We start from the raw sequence: 21606 nt of genomic DNA on the forward strand, positions 1-21606 counted from the left end.
AAAAATTGTTCTAAGAACCTTTAGATGCAATCAATTTTTACTCTGCCGACAGAGGGCCAAATATAAAGAATCAGTGACTATTTACAATTATTGTGCACGTGCACCTTCATTAACGATACACGAATAACAAAAGTATATGAAAGATATTATTATTATTACTATTATTATTATTATTATTATTATTATTATTATTACTGCTATTACTGCTACTACTACTACTACTACTACTACTACTACTACTATTACTACTACTACTACCACTACTACCACTACTACTACTACTACTACTACTACTACTACTACTACTACTACTACTGCTGCTACTACTACTACTACTACTACTACTACTACTACTACTGCTACTACTACTACTGCTACTACTACTGCTACTACTATTAGAACATAAAAAAGAACATTGTACATGCACTATGGTAGTTTAAAACGAAAAATGTCACATGGCCTCTAATTGTTGCTTTTTGTATGTGAAACGTGCTTTAGCTGAAAATGAAAGTTCTTTTTATTCTTATTAATGTTTACTTTATTTTTTGTAATTTTATTATAATTCAATCAATATAGAATATAATTTAATATATGAAATAGCTATTGAATATATAGAGACGTATATTGATTATTAATTAAAATTAGTGTTAAAAAAATGCGATCACATGAGAGCAGCTATTATTACAATTTAGTGTATGAAATGTTATTATGAGAATCATAGAGTTCGTTAATTTCTCCGATAATAAATTTAATGTTTTTTATTTACCGTATTAAGTTATTCAATGCAATGTACAGGTTGTCTGCAAAAGTGTCGTGAGCAAATATATCAGGTACAAAAATAAAAAAGGTACAAAATATAGAATACTTACAATACATGTGCGCGTAAAGTTCGTAAAAGTCTATATATGCAAAATCGTACACACCTCTCAGCCTACGACAAGAAATCGAACTAAATTATGATTGTCCTTCCGAGTTGACTTTTAAAATTTTGATGATTACCATCTTTAGCAAAAAAAATTTATTTTACTTAATGAACAAATTCGTTGATCTTCAGTTTATATTTGTCAGGGTCTTTTTTGCCGATTATCCTGTACAAATGACTTGGACGTCACGTAATTTTTACGAACTTTATATATAGATATATACGTAAATATATAGGCGCCTACAAAAAAGAATGTATTGTAAATGAAAGAAAACAATAATTTATTATAAAGATACTATGAAGTATATAAAAGGATGCGGAGACGTGTAATATATTTAAACGTGATTAATCATAAACTTATATTAAATTACATATTTGCCAGGATAAGCATCCGACGTCCAAGTCAAAATATAGTCGTATATAATTATGTTTCAACGTATTTTTCTAATCGTAGCATCTTCTGTATAGTTTCAAAGTGTATCCAAATGATATCTATCAGGATTTGAATTTCTAGTTGGCTGAAACACATGGTAACTTATGTGAACTTCCAATATTTTCGTACTGTTACTGGTCTTTTGATACTTTTAATATATTTTGATATTTTTCTTTTTCTTTATTTCACTTGTTATATACATAGAAAGTTTTTTGTATTCACGATAGGTACGATGAGCGTCTAGCACGACGCATTCGTGTGTTGGATCTGATTTTTTTTATAATTATATTAACAATTTTATTTATACCGTCGAAGGAATGACACCGTGTTAGCGTAGTGAGCACAGATTTATATTTAAAAAAAAAGTATGATATATGCGAGACTTTCTACAAAACCGTGTTCATTTTACAACGACATGACAGCACATGTTATACCTATAAAACTGTGACAAAAGTAACAAAACAAAGAGAATACGCTCCTTTATACATGTGCGCGTCTATCGTGCTAACTTTTGATTGTACATTACCTTAGTACTATTAAGATACTAATGCGTTTTCCGATGAAAAGATGCATAAAAGTGCTCCTAGAAGGGATACATCATTATGCATTTTTTCAGCGATGCCATCGTTTCAATATTTTTTCTACGGAGTAGAGTTTTCAGAGTTTAGCAATCTGGTTAAAGATTCTTTCATCTCCCCGTAGTGCAACAGAGATTGAGAGTATGTATCACATTGCGTTAAAAATGTTATGTAAAATTTCAAAGTGACTTCGCTTTGTGTTCGACTGTTTACCAGCGACTATGATAACGCGCATTCCAATGCCTGTGTAACATCTCCCATGTCAATAAAGAAAAGAATAAATTATGAATAATAAATAAATAAATCAAAATCTTGAAACAACCAAAAAATATGAATCTAGGACCATTGATCATTCTTTGACCACCGAGTTCTCATCGTTTTCCACCACAGCAATCAACATGTTCCATTGAAGAGAGTAATGGCCCGAACTAAAGCAATCATCACAGAAAATGTTCAATGCTGACTATTCAATTTGTCAAAATATTTGGTACTTTCTACCAAAAGTCCGTAAAAGATAGGATAAAGAAACAATGGCAGGACCCCCTGCAGTTTCGTTGGAGACCTTGCTGCTTCGTCCTCGAAGCAACGGTAGCCTGTATTGTATGGGAACGCATTCGTTTTCGCAAGCAAGGGCTGTGTGACTGTGAACAGAAGTCGAACGAGATGTGACCGATAATGTAATTATGCGGGACAGGTTTTTTGTGCCAGTACTCTAACTTGATCTCTCGAGAATTCCTCTCTCTTTCTTTTTTCTTGTCCCCTCTTTCTCCTTTGTCCTCTCCTTCGCCAACATTTCCTTTTTCTGTCTCTTTCCCACATACTTTCGTCCCTGTTCCATCTTCTTTGTTTTACCCAACTTTCTACCCTGTTCTCTCTTTTTCTTTCAGAGTTTTCCGACTTTTTCGGATTCTTTCTCTGGTCGCTAATCCCATTTTTCCGTATTCCCCACTCCGTAGAGATATCATTCTATCATTGTTGTCTACCTAGTGAGAAGGGAACGATGAAAAAGGATGAAAGGAGAACGCGGTCCGATGACGCAGAAACATAGCACGATCTGGCCGCTGCCATCAGCTACATGCATCGACGTTAGCGCCTGGCTGCCTGCCGGAGGAGCCGTGTGTCCATGTAGGATCCGAGGTCGTATGCGTTTGTATCCTGTGGGAAAAGAGGAGGTAAGGTCGGTGCATATGAGAAAGAAGGATCGTATATACGAGTTGCACACGCTGATCAGATACACGAGTACGTTGCAAGGTAAAAATTGCAATGATAAGTAGATGTCATGTATATCGTACCTACATAAGATGAAAATATATAACGCAAGATCAGACATTATCTCGATCAACGTAGCATAAAATATTATAATGTATGTTATTATAATAAAACAAGAATTCCATTTACAGAAAAAAGGAGAACTAAAAATCATCCAGCGCATATATTGCTTTCCCTGAATTTTTACTTCCACGAAGTAGGTTCATTGTTCCTGTAAAATCGTGTGAAAGATCAACTTTTGATACAATCTATTCGTTTCAATTAACAAGCGTAACCAACAGCTGATTCGATTTTGCAAGCATGATCGGACGAGCCCCTGCGTTAATGCGGCTCGAAACGGGCCGACCGTCGGCGAATCGACATTTAAAAAGCTGGGGACGGTACACGGTTTTGCGTAATGCTCTGCCGTGTACGACTGTCAGGTGGTTCGTAGCGAATCCAATTAGGTTTGCGACGGTCGGGCAAAAACATTCGATCGGGAATAAACCGGCACCGGTTACTCCTCATGGGGACGGCCCTCGAGACTCGCTTCCCCGTTCGTGAGCCATGTATAATATACGTTCGGATCAATTGTACGTTGTGTATCGGACGAAACGGCCTTTCCTTCGTAATCCGCCGATAATATACAGTGCTCAATTCTCTCGTGCAATGGTTTATTGGATATCCTCTAATTTCGCCTGGCCATTAGAGTCTCAGCACGTATTCCAATCTACAAATATTGATTGCTCGATGGATATTCCAATATCCGTGAAATTGATTATTTCTGTCTCCACCTTTCCTCCTACTTGTCACTTATGACGCATAAAAACGATGTAAGACTGTTCTGATTTCATTCTGCAGAAAGTCGTATGTACGCTATATGATTCTTTTGTTACTAGAATAAAAAGCAAGAAAAAAAGAATAAAGAGGGATGCTTGTTGCTTTTATTTTTTATTTTTACTTACCGATCAAAAATACTAAGAATTCAACTGATGGGCTGTTATCGAACCGTGTGTATCTTTCAACCGACCAAACACAGTAATAATAGCTCTGCGCGCGAGAAAATCGTTTCTCTTTTCTGAATTACCCTGTATGCACGCCCGTTTCGTGCACAGCAAAAGAAGGATGAAGAAGGAAAAAGGCGAAGAAGAGAAAGAGCAAGAGGAAGACCGAGGAGCCGTAAGAGATAACAATGGGCCATTTGTTAGATGGGCCAATCCTCGGACACGTAGCCTACAATGGACACTATTATCAACTATTCATTAACCATTCTGTTAAACCTGTTACCTGATGTATCCAGAACAACCCCCATTCTCCTTCAGGAACTGAGTACTTTGATTTCTAAAAATGAAGATATCGCCGTAGAATTTTTAAGACGCGGTGCATCGTCTAAGATATCGCCAATCTGTTAAAGAAAATAAATGGCTCGTTAAATTTTCAGATGAATTACCCGGAACATCTTGAATACAATAGCTTTTTTAAATTTGTTTAGTAATATATAAATATAAATAAAAATAACAAAAAGTGCATGAATAGAACAGTTGGTAGTTTGCTGCATATATTTAACGTATTAGCGCTAAATAATAATGCTACGTAGGAGTGCTAAATTAAATATAGTTCCTTTCCCGAGACACGGAGATCGAAGACAGTTCACTAACAAACTCGGTCCACAGCAACGGCAACACATCTATCGCATATCATGTATTATTCATCAACCGGGCTTTCATTCGAACCCCGTGGTCGGAAATAGTAATGCAGTCGCCAGCCATTCCATTATTACGCGCTTGTTTTCTACTTTTGCGTTGATTTCGGCTAAACACGGAGGAGAATCGTTCATCTCAGCTTCTATAAGTAACCGTGGAATCGCAAATAAACCTGGTTATCGTTCATTATTTGATGAAGATAAATTGTTTCTCTTCAAGAATCCATGAATTACTTCAGTGAATCCCTCGTAGTTTCTAAGAAATCAATCAATCAATACCATTAACAAAATAGAAGTGCAATAAAAAATATATTAGATGCTGAGATATATAAGAATTAATATTTTATCATTTAAAATAGAAGCTCTACTTTTATATGGAGTTCTTCATTATAGAATATTTAATGAAAAAGAGACGTTATTCTAAGAAAATAGCTGATATAGTAATGTTGTTCTCTTGGAACAATGAAATTTGAAAATATATTGAGTAATATGAAACTTTCATGAAATCTAGGTTATAGAATACGCTACAGATGTCTCTCATGTTTCCATATAATGTATGGTGATAATTAGACTGTAGGTTCTATGTATTTATGGAAAATTATAAGTATAAAAAGATGTAAAATGCACCTAACATGCAAAAATATACAAAACACTCAAAGTATAATACGTATGTAGTATAATGTTTAATATAATTCTTAAAAGGATAATTTACGTACAATAGCATTGTACTTTACATTTGTAGTGTACTTTTTCTCGACCATATTATCTCTACGCATATATCTATGTGTATATATATCTGTGAAATAACCAGTACATATCGAGAGCGTCTTGTGTACCTTTCGTCACCTGCACCTGTTTGTAGAAAGTTTCCGACGATCTGGCATGTTCCTCGGAAGATCAATCGCGTCGCGAAGAGTTGCTCGTCTCTGTGAGGCGCGAAAAATGTTTGCGGCCTGACCGACCACAAGCGCCAGAGTGTAAAATCGTGCATGTCGTATATACCACGATACCTAACAAGCCAGCCTTTGTAACGGATTGCAAAACGACCATGGAAATGTGGTCGAACATTCGACGGGAAGAATACCGTAGTAACTAAGAAGAGTTACACCACAAGAGAACGATGAAATACCATCCTGAAATTCGCTCATCTTTTAAGATATGTCTCAAAAGTATTATGTAATAGAAACTACAATAAAAACTTAAAATACTTGATAAATTTATATTTAATTTTCGTAGCAGTCTCTTTAATACTTCAGAAGATTCTTCTATATTTTTTGTGATTAGTAATCCCTTTTTAACGCGGATTGGAATATGTATTCTTATTGAAAAGCTGACCAAAAGTAAGTTTTAAAGATTTTGTTCCATCTACAAGATTTTTATTGCCAGAGATGTAAGAGCAGTCCTGGAATAATAGAGTATGTTACTTTGAAACAGTTGTGCGAAATAGCGAAATGCGAAATATTTGAAGTGTTTCGTCGTCGATCGTTCGTATCTGATCGATTTCTGACATCTCACAGATTATTCAAGAGATTCCAGAGAAACCGAAAGATAAGTTAACAGCAGGCTTGGTGTCAAGCTTGGGAACAAAGTCCACACTGCAACAGTGAATTCTCTTTGCCGAATGCAAAGACAGACGGGGGAGGGACAAAGAGGGGAATAGACGATGAAGTACGAAAGAGAATGGAGAGAAGAAACGAAGAGGAGGAACCCGGCCAAAGACGTTTAAAAACTGGTTCCTTCCACCCATTTCTTTTCACCTTATTTGCTAATCCGAATTCTGATTTCCATATATCCGCGTATACAATATTCGAGTCCCGAGGAAATTGATATCGACTGATAGATCATAAAATACGTCAACAGGACTGTCTTTGATTTACCAAATAAATACCAGATATTTATCTCTCCAAGAAACACGTCCATCTTTAATAAGATCATTCACAGACTCGTCGAATACAAAGAATTTTGTAATATCGCGATTGTTATGCAAATAATTGTATTTAGATGAATTCTTTTTATCTTCGATATTCGATGGATTTTATTGATGACAATGGCTGTATTGTAATTATGAATTGCAATCAATGTAATATTCGAATCAATTCAAATTTAAATTCACAACTTTGTTCAATGAGGACTTATATATTATATTTCGATGCTGTTCTTAACATCAAATATTTACTACTATGACCTACGATTTTTTATGCCCTGTTCTTATTTTTCTCTCAACAAATAAAAAAATATTCAATGGATTAAGAATGATTTTTTCATATTTTCAGCAAATTCAATACATTTTGTCAACAATGAAAGATCACGGTGGCAAACAACGTAGCAAAATTAAAAAATATTAAAAATGTCAAAGAAGAAGTTAAGAAAATCCAATGGAGATTATGTCAGAAAGTATGATCGGTCAAGTTTCAAAAGAAGCATCGAATATCGATTCTGGAAATCGTTGTGCACGCACCCTTATCCCCAAACGTATCGGGACCCCTTAAGAGATAGAGATCTTGCTCTCGGACTCACAGCAAGAAGACGGGCTGCTGTAGACCTTTTCTCATTGAGTCAGTCAGTCAGTCAGTCAGTTTGCCGCAGCAACGCGGCCTGTACGAACGTGTGCATACGCGTCTTGTTGACTTAACGTCGTGTGATCGTACGGCTGCATTATCGACAGAGCTGGCAGAAAGCTACAGCGAGGCATCGGCGAAATTGGTCGTCGGTCAACCGGTCGTTGGTCGTTCCCTTGATCGCGAGATCTGATCCCCATTGAAGCTTCGCATACGTGTCTCTCTGAGTTGTGTCAGCTCATTAGATTGCGTGCGTGAGAACGTGCTCGTTCGTCTCGAGTCTCGCCGTGAAATCCCAAATTTCACGCGTCGAATCGTGGCGTGTTCCGTCGGGTTGCACACACCAAGGCACACGAGTGTCACATACACCAACGAATAGCTTACGCTTACAAAGAATCACACAGAAAGAGAAAGATTTACATAGCCACAAGGGGGCTAGTCATAAACCGTGCAACACCTGGCGGCACGTCGTTAATTATGCAGTGGGCCGCAGCCGCCCTGGTCTCGGCGGCGATCGCTTTGCTCCTGGACACGGCGGCCGCGAGAAATCACCATCGATCCGGCAATGGGCACAAACCAACCGGTGACATCTCCCTATGGATCGACCAGCAACAGATCAAAATGTTCAGCGGTAAGTTGGTTTACGAGTATCGATACTATCGCGCCACGAATATCCATCCGTGTTGGGAGTCGCATTTTTCTTTTTGCATATACTGTATTATTTCATTCCTACAGTATTTTGTTCTTCTTAATATTCTTATCATATTGATATTAGAAGAAGAAAATACATATTGTCATTCTAAAGAATTTATTTGATATCGATAAAATTGCCATTTTTTGGGATGCTGTTGTGGCATTCACTTATTCATGATTTTAGTATATGGGGACAATATTTATTTTTTATCTTATGTCTAGTTTATGTTATAAAATACTTCATATATCTGTTTATGTTATATGATATTATATTTTTTCATTATAAGATAAAGATTCATTCATTATTGTTCATATATATATATACATATCTTTTATGTGATTCTCTCATGTTTAAGTATAGATATACTGTATTTATTTATTCTATAAATAGTATTAGAGTAGCAACCTATTTCTTTAAATTTATTCCAACATCACTCCACATGAATATGTATGACATGTAACAAGTTACAATCGATCTTTCCTTCTCTGTTTCGTTTAGGGGTTGAAATGGAGATATTCGCGATTACGGAGGGTAGGGTCTTGCCTTATCTATTGGATCCAGAATTCGAAAGCAAATTACCGATTATTCCGAGCGAAGTAACGTACGTGAATTTTACATGGAAGTCTGGTGTAAAGAAATATTATTATAATTTTTATCGATTAAAATCGTTCGACGAGACAATCCTGAAAACACCATATATCACGATCAAAACGCAAGGAAGAGTACCCAAGAGACCCAAGGGTAATTTATGTCTTTTTATTTATCGAAGTATTTTCAGTCAACAAATTTAATCGATTAACAAAAAATTATTAAATTTAATGCCTACGTATATAAATAAATGCATAATGTTCATTAAATTCGCAGAATTCAGCGTCCTATTACCATGTTCTGGTAATAATTCGGGCATTGCGCAATTAGGCATCGGTTTGATGATTGAAAGTCGTAAGGGAAAACCTTTAAACGGAACACCCCTTCGCCTTAACCTGAGAAAAGAATGCGCCGTGCGCGGTGAGTGCGTCAATCGCGCCCATGATCATCTCTTTTTACACGCACACGCACGCACACACACACACCCACGCGCGTGTGTGCACGCCTGCCCGCACTCACAGAGTTCTGTATCAGCAATAATTCATTGCTCAACTTGCTACACACTTCAATTAGAAACTATCGAAATCTCAACTGTTTCATTACCATGAAAACTGCTCTTTGCAAAAAGATAAGGAAAGACGACGATAGAAGCAAACATTTTTTGTAATAATGATGTATGTGGAGTAGGAGAAATGTTATGAATTGACGATGATTTCGATTGTGTTTCTGTCCGATCGGTGCACAAAATATATCTTTGTATATACAACTCGATAAAAGATATTTTGCGGGAAGCTTTAACTGTGTATAACGCTTTCCGGTTAGCATGAAGGTAGATCCTTTTATCCGCTTATATCATAGATCTGTAATCGATAAAATAGTTTCTTCAAATCAATGAACGCATGATTCTGAATGATCCGAATGTATCCTAAAATTTTTATTAATGAAAGTAATTGCATTTATCTGCTTAAACTTATGTAGGTGTAGCAGAAAATAATCGCTCAATGTGTCTTGTGTTCCTTTGCAATGAACGATATTTGTTTATGGTCTAAAGGTAAAAGACAAGATAAAATTTATGCATGAACCAATTTGATATTTGCTTGTACTATTTATGAATTTATACAATATTACTAAAAAATACTTTTATGATTACACTTATTATATTCAAATCCTGTACTTTTTATTGATATCAAATGAATTTCTTCTTTACATAATATTTTTCATTGCAGAACCTAATCCTGGACCTTGTCCAGATGGATATTTAGGCCCACCTCATTGTAAAAAGGCATTGTGCTATCCAAACTGTATGAATGGTGGCAATTGTACAGCACCTGGTGTTTGTTCATGTCCACCAGGTTTTCAAGGACCATATTGTGAAGGAGGTATTTTGATTTCAAAATAAGATATATATATAAAACAGATATTTTATTTACTTAAAATCAAACTAATATTTATAAATATTTTATTAACGTTACACTTTTATACTATATTAACAAATTATATAATTTATATAACTTTGGATATTGATATAGCAGTTTTACAACCAAATTTAATAACATTTGTTAAAGCTTGATAGAATGGTGCTTGTTCTGCACCATGTTCTAGACCAGTGTCATGATGTTCTTGTTCTTCATCACGAAATTTTTTAATCATTTCTAAAACTTCTTCATGTACTTTTTCATCACTTTCCATCAATGCACGTAATTGATCATTATAATGCTCTGTAATCACTGTTTCAACAGCTACGGTGCAAGCCATAGCTGCTTTTTCTCCCATGAGTGCTGTACCAGCACCAAGAACAAACCCAGCAATGTTCCAAATAGGTGTTAGAACAGTGGGTCTTACACGATATTTTCTAATCAACTCTTCAAACTTTGCACGATGTTCCTTTTCTTGATCCCACATATGTTGAATAGTTGGACCAACAGATGTTCTACCTGTCTTATATACCTGTGTTAAATTTATATCCAAAGAAACAACATCTTGGTATATATTTACGGTATATTTATACCTAAAACAGCCATTTGTCCAGCATATATTCTATCAGCTCCTAATTCTCCAGCATGATCTACCCTTATAACTGAATCTAATAATTTCTCTGATCTAGTTGCTCCTGAAGCTGCTGATGTACTAGCCAATCGAATTCCAAGCTGTCTAAGATGCAGCATTTTTTTCTATAAACTTTAAGAAAGCGTTTGTGACACAAATTTTTTTCTCTTAATTAAAGCACAATTAATTTTAGGTATATGTGCAGAAAAATGTTTAAATGGTGGGAAATGTATACAAAAAGATACTTGCGAATGTCCAAAAGGATATTTTGGATTACGTTGTGAATTTTGTAAGTAAAATTATAATAGAAATGTAACTACTAATGGTTAAAATAATAGTATTGGCTTCATAATAAATATGTTTTCACTTTTTTAGCAAAGTGTGTAATTCCTTGTTTAAATGGAGGGAAATGCAAAGGGAACAATGTGTGCAGATGTCCTACTGGCTTCAAAGGAGATCATTGTGAAATTGGTAGAAGATCTCCACAACGCTCAGCCTGCACAAGAGCATGTAGAAATGGAACATGTCAACCTGATAATACGTGTCTTTGTGAACCTGGTTGGTTTGGAAAACTGTGCAATAAAAACAAGCCATGGGCTTGAAAGTAAAAACATATTTTTCACTGGTGGTATTGGCCTGTAGCCAATTGGATCGATGCAACAAGATTTCTTATTTAACATAAAATTACAAAATGTCTTGAATTCTATTTAGACTCTATTCATTCATGAGTTTAAGACATTTTTTACTTCAAACCTCGCATTTAGTTTAACAATCTTTATACTTAAGACAATACTAGATATGTATTCAGAAAATTACGAATCATTAATTTTATAAAGTATTACTATGTAAATTTAATAACAGTATATATATATTTTTTTTTTAAAGTCCAATTGGTTGATACCACTAAACTAACATGTATAATTAGTAATTTACCCCACCCCAGATGTGATATGTAAAGCTGCTTTACAACATTTTATACTATTAAATATTATTTTTAAATAATATACTTTTATATTGTTAAATTTATTATAATGATTGTAAAAAAAAAAAAATGAAATATATTTTCTTTCTTGTAATTGGTATTTTTCCTTGTTGATGTCATAAGATTACATGTTGTCTCTTTAAATTACCTTCGTATTTAAGATTCGAACTTTATAACTCGATAACAATTTACAAAAATTTCTCATTACGAAAACGTAAGAAAAGAGTATCGCTATAAAGACAATAAAATAGAAAGAGGAATTGCATACCCAGGATAAAGTCTTTCGAATAGAAAACGTCAAAACAACAAACGATTGTTTCTTGCCGTTTCAGATGGTGCAAGTTTTTAGGTTAGACTGAAACTCAGCAACATCGTTCCAGGGACGCTGAGAGCAAGAGTCACGTGTTTCAGGATCCAATAAGAAGATAGATTGGATGGACGCCATGACGCGTACCCCAGTGGTACTAGCCAATCAGGTTATTCCAGATCTATATACATGTATATGGTGTTCGTGTTTCCGTGGTCGCTGGTACCTTTTTGCGGATTCTGAGGGGAAATCGGTGAGTGCCGAATAAGTATCGGTGCGTTATTAGCACGTAATTGATCGTTGAGGGACCGGGCGATGCGCGTATGTTGCTTATTCGCGAAATAAGGGCAATTTCGCATCGTCTGCTTGGAGTGCACCGCGCAGGCTCGCTCAAAATGGCCGCCTCGCTGCCGCGTTTGTTGTGGTGGAGATGGAGGGCCGCGTAGCCGATCGATACGGCTGCTGGCGAAACTGGCCATGGTGTCTATGGCGGCTGTTGTGTGTGTTGTTGTGGCGTGGCGCGACGTACACGCGAGTTACGCCCGGTGAGGTAGAAGGTCGCGTTTTAGCCTCACGGTGGTGGTGCTGTGCGGGTGAGCGTTTAACACGGGTGGCGAGATGAGACCGCGAGACGCGAGCGTAGGGCGTGGTGAGAGAGCGTAGCCGACGGCGGCCTCCCCGCAGACGCGAAACCCTGAGCCCTCCCTGATCGGGTGACCACTCACGGGACACACAAGGTGCGTACGCAACTCGCGATTTTCACTGGGCCTGCTCCATGGCTCCGCGGTACCGCGGTCATGAGCTTTGCGGCCCCGGAGGTGGTCTCTTTTGCGTGTGCCCTGCGCATTTTCATTGCCCCCCCAAGTATCCACCAAATAAACGCGCCGTGTGCGCGGCTTGGCGCATCTTCTCTCTCTGTTCTCTCACACCTCGTCACGCTTTGCCAAGCCACGCTCTTACCACTCTTCTTAACTGCCTGTCCGCCGTCTGTCGTCTGTCGCGTCGCCTGTCAAATTCATCCAACAAATATGTATCTGTTGCTCGCTGTCACCCCGAGTGTAACACCGGTTCGCTACGCTTCATCCGCGCATCACCGATATCCTATGTCTATGCACAGACCACGGCGACGACGACGACGTTCACATATTTACGTTACGTTAATTTGTTTCCGCGCGCTCCTTTTTCACGATGTTGTCTCACGTTTAGCGCGAATATCTTATAGCATCACGTTTCATCATGCGTGGGGATCCTAAACGTACGCGCGGGAAACACTTCCGCCTGAAACTCATTGTTTATGTTCCTCAAATTTTGACCGTATGTAGTATCATTATCCTGGATTTTTATCTACTCTAATCATCATGCAGTATTCCACATGGAAATACTTATGTATTCAATGTCATTATTATACTTTGTAATATTTTATAGTTCATGTGTATGTAGTAAGAACATCTGTTTATGTTTTTCCTACCTTTATATCATCAATTAATGATACATAGATAATGATATCATTATTTTAATTGCTCTTAAAATATTATTTGATATACAATCTTATCATCTTTTTTATTGTTGGATCTAGAGTTATTTGTACTGTTATGTTTTATTATATATACGAACATAGTAAATTTCAACATTTCTTTTAACATTGAAGTTCCTTCCTATAAATAATATAAATGATTTTCTATATATAACTAAAAGAACATTATTTTGTAGTTATATTTAAATAATATCACTATGTAAGCTTAACAGAAGGTAAATTTATAAACATTATGGAAGACAACTTTGTTTTGGAAATTTATACATTTACAAGAGACAGTCTATTATTCTATATTTTATATTTCATATTTTATATTCTATTTCTCATATAAGTTTGTTTCTTTTGATTTAGGAGGTGATGTAGAAAGAAAATAAAACATCAAAGATTGGCATCTGTTTCGACGGGGCATTGCAATATAACTGAAGACAACACGGACGAAGACAAAAAGATGGTGTCTCTGCCTAGTGCAGAGCCTGGCACAATGGATAGAATCTCAGATGATGACGATGACGAGCCAAGTAGTGGGTCTGAAACATATGAGGAGGGTGACCTTCTGACAGCTGCTATGGATGATGATGTGACGGCCCAGCTCGCCGCTGCAGGTTGGCAAATCAAACACGCTAATGGTGATTTCCATTTTTTTGCTTTTTCACCTTTTGAGTTATTTATATTCTAATCATTTTCATTTACAAAAGGAAAGTAACATAGAGGGTGCACCAATAATGTTAAATGAACAAGTCTCATTACATAGGCACAAGGAAAAAATAAGTAAAGGAGTTTATAAATTAAATATTTTGGATTGTGATTGATATATTTCAATTTATAATTGATAATGTTAATAATGGATATTATTCTAATTTTTTTATATAATATATAAAGTATTAAAGTATAATTTATATAATATTATTCAATTCTTTGAACATTTCTTTTGCAACATTATAATAATTATATCAAAAAATATGGAGATACATAGAATTGAAGTTACCTTGATTTATTATCAATAGAAAGATAGAAGTAAAATACTGCCTGCCAATGATACATCTAATCTGGTAACTATTAAATATTAAACTAGAATACATTTATGAGAAGATTCTCTATGGAGCCCTAATATGGTTAATAGTTTTAGTTGTTTATGGTTTTATTAAGTCATTTAAAAGATAATACATAAGTTTATTGTTTTTTTCATTTACATCATTGACAGTACAGCATGAATTTATTGTTTCTTTTCTTTTTTTGCCTTTTTTTATATCTCATTTTTTTATCATTCTAATTTTCTTTCAACAAGATAAGTACTCATAATACAAATTACAAAGAAAATATTGACAGAAAATACCATTATTGAATGCATTTTACATTGTTTGTGTGCTGTAATATTATTTGCTTCATGTTTTTAATATTCTACATACATGGAAACACTGTTTTTTATATACATCTTAATTTTGCATTTTATGCAGTAATTTTCACTTGCAAATTTAGAATTATTCATATATATCATCTTTCCTGTGTGTTTATTAAAATATCATAGCTTAGAAATTAGCTTAATATTTATCATTTAAATTTGTGTTCACTTTGTGTAATAAATTTATTATGTTATGTTTACTCCCTAAATGTTATAGAAAAATATGTAATATTTTGTAGATGTTCATTTTTACCTTATCGAAAAAAATTCAAGAATATATTATTTATCTAGATTTCAAATACCTTTCATTTCACTGTTGTAAAACATAATGTTAAATTCTATATATACATATATATACATGTATAAATTTAATTCATTTTAATATATGTATAATATATTCTTGGATATCAAGCACGTTTCATATCACTACTGCTTTGCATCTCTTGTTTTGAATGAACTAAAGATACATGTTGACATGTCAGTAAAATATCTATACACATATGTACATATACGTGAATAGGATAAAAATGTTTTAACAAAAATATTTTGGAAATATCACACAAATTAAAATTTTTTCTTCAGTATCTTTTAATATTACTGATATTTTACTGACATTTTAATTGGTGTGGGATTGTAAAATTAGAAAACATATAGTTAATAATTTGCACATTTAGGCCCTGTTGGCGTAGCTGCTGCCGCAGCTATTGTCTCAGCGAAAAAAAGGAAACGACCTCATAGCTTTGAAACAAATCCCAGCATTAGAAAGAGGCAACAAAACAGACTCCTAAGAAAACTTAGAGTAAGTATATACACATTGCTATGTTTTATCTTGTTATCTGTATGCCTTTAAATATTTATCATTTATTTGTTTATTTATTATTTATTAAATATATATTATTTACAGCAAACTATAGATGAGTTTGCAACGCGAGTTGGACAACAGGCAGTAGTATTAGTAGCTACACCAGGAAAGCCAAACAGTAGTTATAAAGTATTTGGAGCAAAACCGTTAGAGGATGTAGTAAAAAATTTAAGAAATGTTATAATGGAAGAACTTGAAAGTGCGCTCGCACAACAAGCTCCGCCACCAGTACAAGACGATCCATCTTTATATGAATTACCACCTCTTATAATAGATGGCATACCAACACCCGTGGAAAAAATGACTCAAGCTCAACTCAGAGCATTCATCCCTTTAATGTTAAAGTATTCTACAGGCAGAGGTAAACCTGGTTGGGGTAGAGATAGTACACGGCCACCGTGGTGGCCAAAAGAACTTCCTTGGGCAAATGTGCGTATGGATGCAAGGTCTGAAGACGAGAAACAGAAGGTTTGTAGATATTTCAAAGAATCTTCGAACACTTTTTTTCATTTCGTATATATAAATTTTCTAAACTACTTAATGTTTGTTCTAATGTATTTTTTTAGATTTCTTGGACACATGCGTTAAGACAAATTGTAATAAACTGTTATAAATTTCATGGAAGAGAAGATCTTCTACCTGCATTCAGCGAAGAAGATGAAAAATCCAATGTACTGATACAACAATCGACTCCTCATTCCTCGTCGCATCCGTCACATTCATCCGGCCAAGGGCAAGGTGGACAATCGCAGCAACAACAGCAGACGGTGGGAGTTGTTCGCCTCAGCAGCACGGATTCATCTAAGGGAAACTCTTCGCCAGCACAAATCATTACCGCGTCTACTACAACTCTTGCCACTGCCACTCAGGTGGGAGTGGATAGAGTACAAAAAAAGAATTGATCGAAACAACGTGATTGAAAAAAGTCCAATTATTTAGTACAGTTTCAGTCTAATCAAATTTGATGCAAGATTCGATAGTACATTGTGAGATCATGGCGTTTCTTTAAATTCTGATTTTACATTAAGAAGAATTAGAATTTGAAATTCCTTTATATGCAATTTGCGTTTATGTTCATGTGTTTGGTTTCCCTTATTTGAGTTTAATCTATCTTTATTTCTGTAGTCGTTTTCGTCATACTTGGAATCACATTTTATTTGATTGTACCTTCTGTAAAATTTTCACCATTTTTTTCAGTTGTAATCATATCTTGCTTTTTAAAATATTTAAAAAGACACGTGATTCGGCCATCATAATTAATATTTTGTTCTTGTGTTCTAGATGACGGCTCAATATCCGACGGCAGTTTTACAAACAATAACGAATCCTGATGGCACCGTATCAATCATCCAAGTTGATCCTAGTAACCCAATAATTACACTACCAGATGGTACAACAGCTCAGGTTCAAGGTGTAGCTACCGTAAGTTATCATAAACCACTTTTTATGTTTTCCTTTTTTATTTTAGGAGCAAAGTTTTAAAATGGGAATGAATTTTCTTATCTACAGATCCATACAAGTCAAGGAGAAGTACAAGCACTCGCTGAAGTAGCAGGCAGTGGGGAAGGTACTAGTGTCGCTGTCGATTTAAACAGCGTTACAGAAGCAACATTAGGTCAAGATGGTCAAATCATTCTCACAGGAGAAGATGGACACGGTAAAACAGTTTTCTATAGGCTCTGCACCGTCGCCGGCCAGGAGCTACTTGAACAGTGAATTGATTTTTACTGGCCCAGGATCCTTTGTTGTTTTGCATGCTGTCTGCTACGCTCCATTCAAGAAAAATACCTACGTGTTCTACTACTTTGTACAACGAAAGTAGAATATCGATTAGTTATTCTTTTTTGATACTGTACATATGCAATTTCATTCGGAGCTATGCACAGCTTTATTTTAATTTCTTCTTTAAGAATCCATGATACATGTAAGAGATCATCAAAAAAAAAAAAAAAATATTCAGGGCACTTATGTATTGATTTTTATGAATTAATTTACGTTTAAATGTCGTGTGATAAGTAAAGAAACATTACAGAGAAACTAGAGAAGTTGCTCTTAATATTGTGTCGTTTTGTATATATACATATGTCTATAACATTTTTAAACTATTCTCTTTCTGAGATAAGATAAAATTCAAGAACTTTTTAACAGGGGCTAGATGAAATGATACAAATGATAGAATTAAATTCGAACGTACCGTATATGCATGTACATATTGTTTTTTTATATACTGAAAAGCAATTCATGAAGCCTACAATTTATTTATATATTGGAATGTTGCATGTATAGTTGGTACTATGGAAAGCTTTAGATACACAGATTTTTAAAGATTTTTAAAGTATGTACGTTATAAAGTAAACAGGTAGAATCGATCGGTTCACATGGATTCTTAAGATTTTAAATTTAAACGAGAAAATAAAGGAAGGTATTGATGATCACATAAAGAACCTGTCCCTGTTTTACAATCACTTTACCATTATTATCGAAAATTGGTTACTTTAATTTACTTTAATTAAAACAAAGAGAAATAAAACTGCTGTACATAGAGTATTTTTTGTTGATGTTTTTATTATTTTATAGCTGTTGTATTTCGCAGCCTTTGTTTAAGCTACTCACGATTGCTATTTTCTAATTTATTTGAATCAATAAATTATTTTTAATAAAACAATTCGTATTTGTATAATTTATGCTCGTCCATACTTGATCTTACAGATTGGCTTAAACATCTGTTGCTTTTTATTAATGCCTTATTTTTTCTGAAGTGTAGATGAGAATTATGTTTGCACATTAATGATATTACATTAAAAGGGTGTGCCAGAAAAAAAGATAATGCTAAATGTGAAAACAAAAGTATTCATCTTTTCAATTACATTAAATATTTGACACATAGAGTAAGTATATCTACTTTTCTTTAGCACACCCTGTTAATCTAACATTTTTTTATTAGCTTTGTATAGAACAATATACTTTTAACTTGTCATTTAAGTTTTAGAAAAAACGTATAGCCCGTCAAATCTGACTGTATCGTAAACTGGTAGCATGAACGCACAAATCTGAAAAAATGGTCGATATCGAAAATACACGTACGAATACGTGCTCTTCGAATTATTAAGTTTGACTTTTTAATTCCCAGTTTGCTATACAGAGAGAAAAATGCCTGGTCAGGGGCAGAACACAGGACAGTTACTTCTTTGTTTCAGGCTATCCTGTTTCCGTCTCAGGAGTGATAACAGTACCAGTATCTGCTAGTATGTATCAAACTATGGTTGCCAATATTCAAAGTGACGGTACGATGCAAGTAGTCACACCAATGGTTCAAGTCCCAAAGGTTGAGCCTGGAAGTGGGGAAACTAGCATTGAAGCTGTCACTATTCAAGGGCATCCTATGACAATGATAAACACCACAGGTGAACATCAAGTTCTTCAAGTAATATCATTGAAAGATGCTAATGTCCTCACAAAGGCTATGCAAGCCGAAGTTATAAAAGATGAGGATAGTGAACAACAAGCCGTCTCTAGTCCAGAATAAAGCGTTTTACATAGTTAATACAAAGCTTTTATGTTAACACCAAAATGCGACAGGTGCACATTAGTGGTGTTCATGAGAAGAAGAGTGAGAGTATTAGAAATGATATGTGTTATTAATATTAAGGAAGATGATTGTGTCTTTTCTGAATCATCGTATAGTGTGTTCTCTTGTTGAGAAACAGTAAATGAATAGCGAATATGTTTGGAGAGTGAAAATGATTGAATGTTCGATGACTCATTGGACTTGAATGTAATCATATTTGTATTCAAGATTCATTGTAGACACTTAGAAGTATTCACTTGTAATTCAATTTCTCAAAGATAGTACTAATTTTTAGAAAATACTGCGGCGCTCGATGAATGAAAATCGTTGAACATACAAAGTTTCATCGATGTATTTATAGTGATAGTATCCGTCGTCTGGATATTTAACATTTTCCAATAAGCAAACACGGATACAAATATTTTCATCTAGTCTTAGTGTCGGGTCCTTAAAAACGGTCGATATACCAAAGAATTTTAAATTTGCGTTAAACTATTTTACAAAAGAGATGATTACTAACAAATTATATAATTTAATTACATCGAACTAATGATCTAAAAAGGACTTTAATTGAACGAGTTGATGCTGTAAACTATATAATTCGAATTTATTTGTTGAACTTGTTAATGATAGATTATTTTTTCAGACAAGATCAAGTCTCAAAAGTTGCTATGGTATCAAAAATATTTATGGAAAGATCTGTCATATGTAAAAACCTTTTTGAAGTTCAATGAAAAACGAATTCACATTTCGTAGCATCAGGATTCCGAACTAAATGTAATTTTTGAGTTAATCAAATTTGGCTATCGGATTAAAACAAAATGTAATATGTAGCCTATTTTTATGATAAATTGAGATATGGAGATGAGTCATTTTTCGGCGATAGAGATATATAACGATACATATTAATATACATTAATAATCGACAGTAGAGATAAATGAAAAAAAATTAAGCATTTCTGACGGGTACAAATAGGCTATAAGACATAATTTTTTGAAAAATAAGACATATGGATTTGAAGTACACATCCAAAAAACATAATTACTTTTATCATATTAATACTATGTTATATTAGAAAATTATTTTTAGGTGATGTTATAAAGAACAGTATATATATAATTTTCACAAAAATGACAATTAAAGTTTTCCATTTCCATTCTGTATTACTTTGATAGTGTGCAGAATGTAGAAATGGAGAATCGCTTATTGTTCTTTATTTTCATTTTCAGGTAATCTATTTATTTTGGTTATTAATGAAAAAAATCAAAATGTTTTCATGCATTTAAATGCCAACTCACTTTTATACAATATATTTAATGTTAGGAAGAATATTATTTTTTCTGTGCAATCTTGTTTCAATGTTGCGGTATCAAGTATTGCAAACATATGTGATTGACTACCAAAAATGAATTTCATTATTCTGACGATTTTACTTACATTTTTATACTTTTTAGTACTTTGTGTGCATCATACGTTATATATATATATATATGTTATATATATATACGTATGTGTGTGTACATATATATTGTTTTCAGATGATAACTAATAATGAATTTGTGATACCTGTTTAATTAATATCTTTTAGTACATGTGTCTCTATCATGAATGATGATCATGAAGTTCCTGTAGGTGTGTAGTACAGTCTTCTCTTTGAAAAAGTGTATGTCAAGAGCAGAGTCGTAACATTGAAACAACAAACTGCCCTCGACATTAAGTATGAATGATACCAAAAAAAAGAAGGTTTTTATAACATTATAGGAGAAAGTAGATAAATTTAATAATTATCAGTAGAAAACAGATCACAATGACTAGATATTAATTGTTATATTGTTTTTTAAAACTATGGCCATTACATACAAGATGTAATATATTGATACTCCCATGTAAGACCATGTTGTATTTTTTTGTTCTTGTTTGTAAGAAATCACACAGGACATAAATTAAGTTTAATGTCATTTGAGAAAAGAATGTAATACCATTTTAGATAATTATAGATGTATGTGTACATGACTTTACCGCTGTGTATCTTACAATGTAATTTGTACATATGTCATTGTTGTGTCACCTTTCTGCTTTGGTTACTTTTGATGTAAAAAGGTAAAAAAAAAAGGGAATTTGAAAAATATTAAAAATTTCAAGGCAACATAAGGAACCAATAGAAGTTGCAATTAAAATATAATA

At 34.2% G+C, this 21606-nt stretch overlaps 4 protein-coding genes across 7 annotated transcripts; 3 read left to right on the forward strand and 1 right to left on the reverse strand.

The window, feature by feature from the left end:
• Positions 1-136: 136 nt before the first annotated feature.
• Positions 137-2262, forward strand: LOC139992079 (uncharacterized). Its single transcript, XM_072012615.1, has one exon. It carries the CDS (start codon positions 137-139, stop codon positions 404-406), a length of 270 nt encoding a protein of 89 aa, XP_071868716.1. The 3' UTR covers positions 407-2262.
• A 5181-nt stretch (positions 2263-7443) lies between these two features.
• Positions 7444-11384, forward strand: Shf (WNT inhibitory factor 1). The gene is made up of 6 exons (XM_072012595.1): positions 7444-8072; positions 8634-8876; positions 9000-9143; positions 9950-10102; positions 10963-11058; positions 11145-11384. The coding sequence occupies exons 1-6, from the start codon at positions 7919-7921 to the stop codon at positions 11369-11371; spliced, it is 1017 nt and encodes a 338-aa protein (XP_071868696.1). The 5' UTR covers positions 7444-7918; the 3' UTR covers positions 11372-11384.
• Positions 10131-12154, reverse strand: Coq7 (ubiquinone biosynthesis protein COQ7, mitochondrial). The gene is made up of 3 exons (XM_072012610.1): positions 12020-12154; positions 10732-10901; positions 10131-10657 (listed from the first exon to the last, which is right to left on the reverse strand). The coding sequence occupies exons 2-3, from the start codon at positions 10886-10888 to the stop codon at positions 10227-10229; spliced, it is 588 nt and encodes a 195-aa protein (XP_071868711.1). The 5' UTR covers positions 10889-10901; positions 12020-12154; the 3' UTR covers positions 10131-10226.
• Positions 12155-12180: 26 nt separating this feature from the next.
• On the forward strand, positions 12181-21312 carry Ewg (DNA-binding protein Ewg). 4 transcript variants are annotated; one of them, XM_072012543.1, is made up of 8 exons: positions 12181-12311; positions 13944-14218; positions 15666-15790; positions 15896-16321; positions 16420-16722; positions 17135-17275; positions 17363-17510; positions 19051-21312. In XM_072012543.1, exons 2-8 carry the CDS (start codon positions 14041-14043, stop codon positions 19377-19379), a joined length of 1650 nt encoding a protein of 549 aa, XP_071868644.1. In that variant the 5' UTR covers positions 12181-12311; positions 13944-14040; the 3' UTR covers positions 19380-21312. The 4 variants fall into 4 exon arrangements, with proteins under 4 accessions (XP_071868644.1, XP_071868643.1, XP_071868645.1 ...); XM_072012542.1 differs by lacking the exon at positions 12181-12311 and adding an exon at positions 12460-12795; XM_072012544.1 differs by lacking the exon at positions 12181-12311 and adding an exon at positions 12460-12795 and having other exon boundaries at positions 13944-14194.
• The last annotated feature ends 294 nt before the right edge of the window (positions 21313-21606 follow it).

The sequence above is a fragment of the Bombus fervidus genome, chromosome 11 (assembly GCF_041682495.2).
Source record: "Bombus fervidus isolate BK054 chromosome 11, iyBomFerv1, whole genome shotgun sequence".
Lineage (NCBI taxonomy): Eukaryota > Metazoa > Arthropoda > Insecta > Hymenoptera > Apidae > Bombus > Bombus fervidus.

Excerpts from the sequence above, each read along its gene's own strand:
- Ewg (XM_072012543.1), top strand. The coding sequence starts at position 14,041 with ATGGTGTCTCTGCCTAGTGCAGAGCCTGGCACAATGGATAGAATCTCA. Across the intron at positions 14,219-15,665 it reads GCAAATCAAACACGCTAATG|GCCCTGTTGGCGTAGCTGCT; the intron begins GTGATTTCCATT and ends TTGCACATTTAG. Across the intron at positions 17,511-19,050 it reads CACAGGAGAAGATGGACACG|GCTATCCTGTTTCCGTCTCA; the intron begins GTAAAACAGTTT and ends TCTTTGTTTCAG.
- LOC139992079 (XM_072012615.1), top strand. The coding sequence starts at position 137 with ATGAAAGATATTATTATTATTACTATTATTATTATTATTATTATTATT.
- Shf (XM_072012595.1), top strand. The coding sequence starts at position 7,919 with ATGCAGTGGGCCGCAGCCGCCCTGGTCTCGGCGGCGATCGCTTTGCTC. Across the intron at positions 8,073-8,633 it reads ACAGATCAAAATGTTCAGCG|GGGTTGAAATGGAGATATTC; the intron begins GTAAGTTGGTTT and ends TGTTTCGTTTAG. Across the intron at positions 9,144-9,949 it reads AAAAGAATGCGCCGTGCGCG|AACCTAATCCTGGACCTTGT; the intron begins GTGAGTGCGTCA and ends TTTTCATTGCAG.
- Coq7 (XM_072012610.1), bottom strand. The coding sequence starts at position 10,888 with ATGCTGCATCTTAGACAGCTTGGAATTCGATTGGCTAGTACATCAGCA. Across the intron at positions 10,658-10,731 it reads TGGACAAATGGCTGTTTTAG|GTAGAACATCTGTTGGTCCA; the intron begins GTATAAATATAC and ends TATATAAGACAG.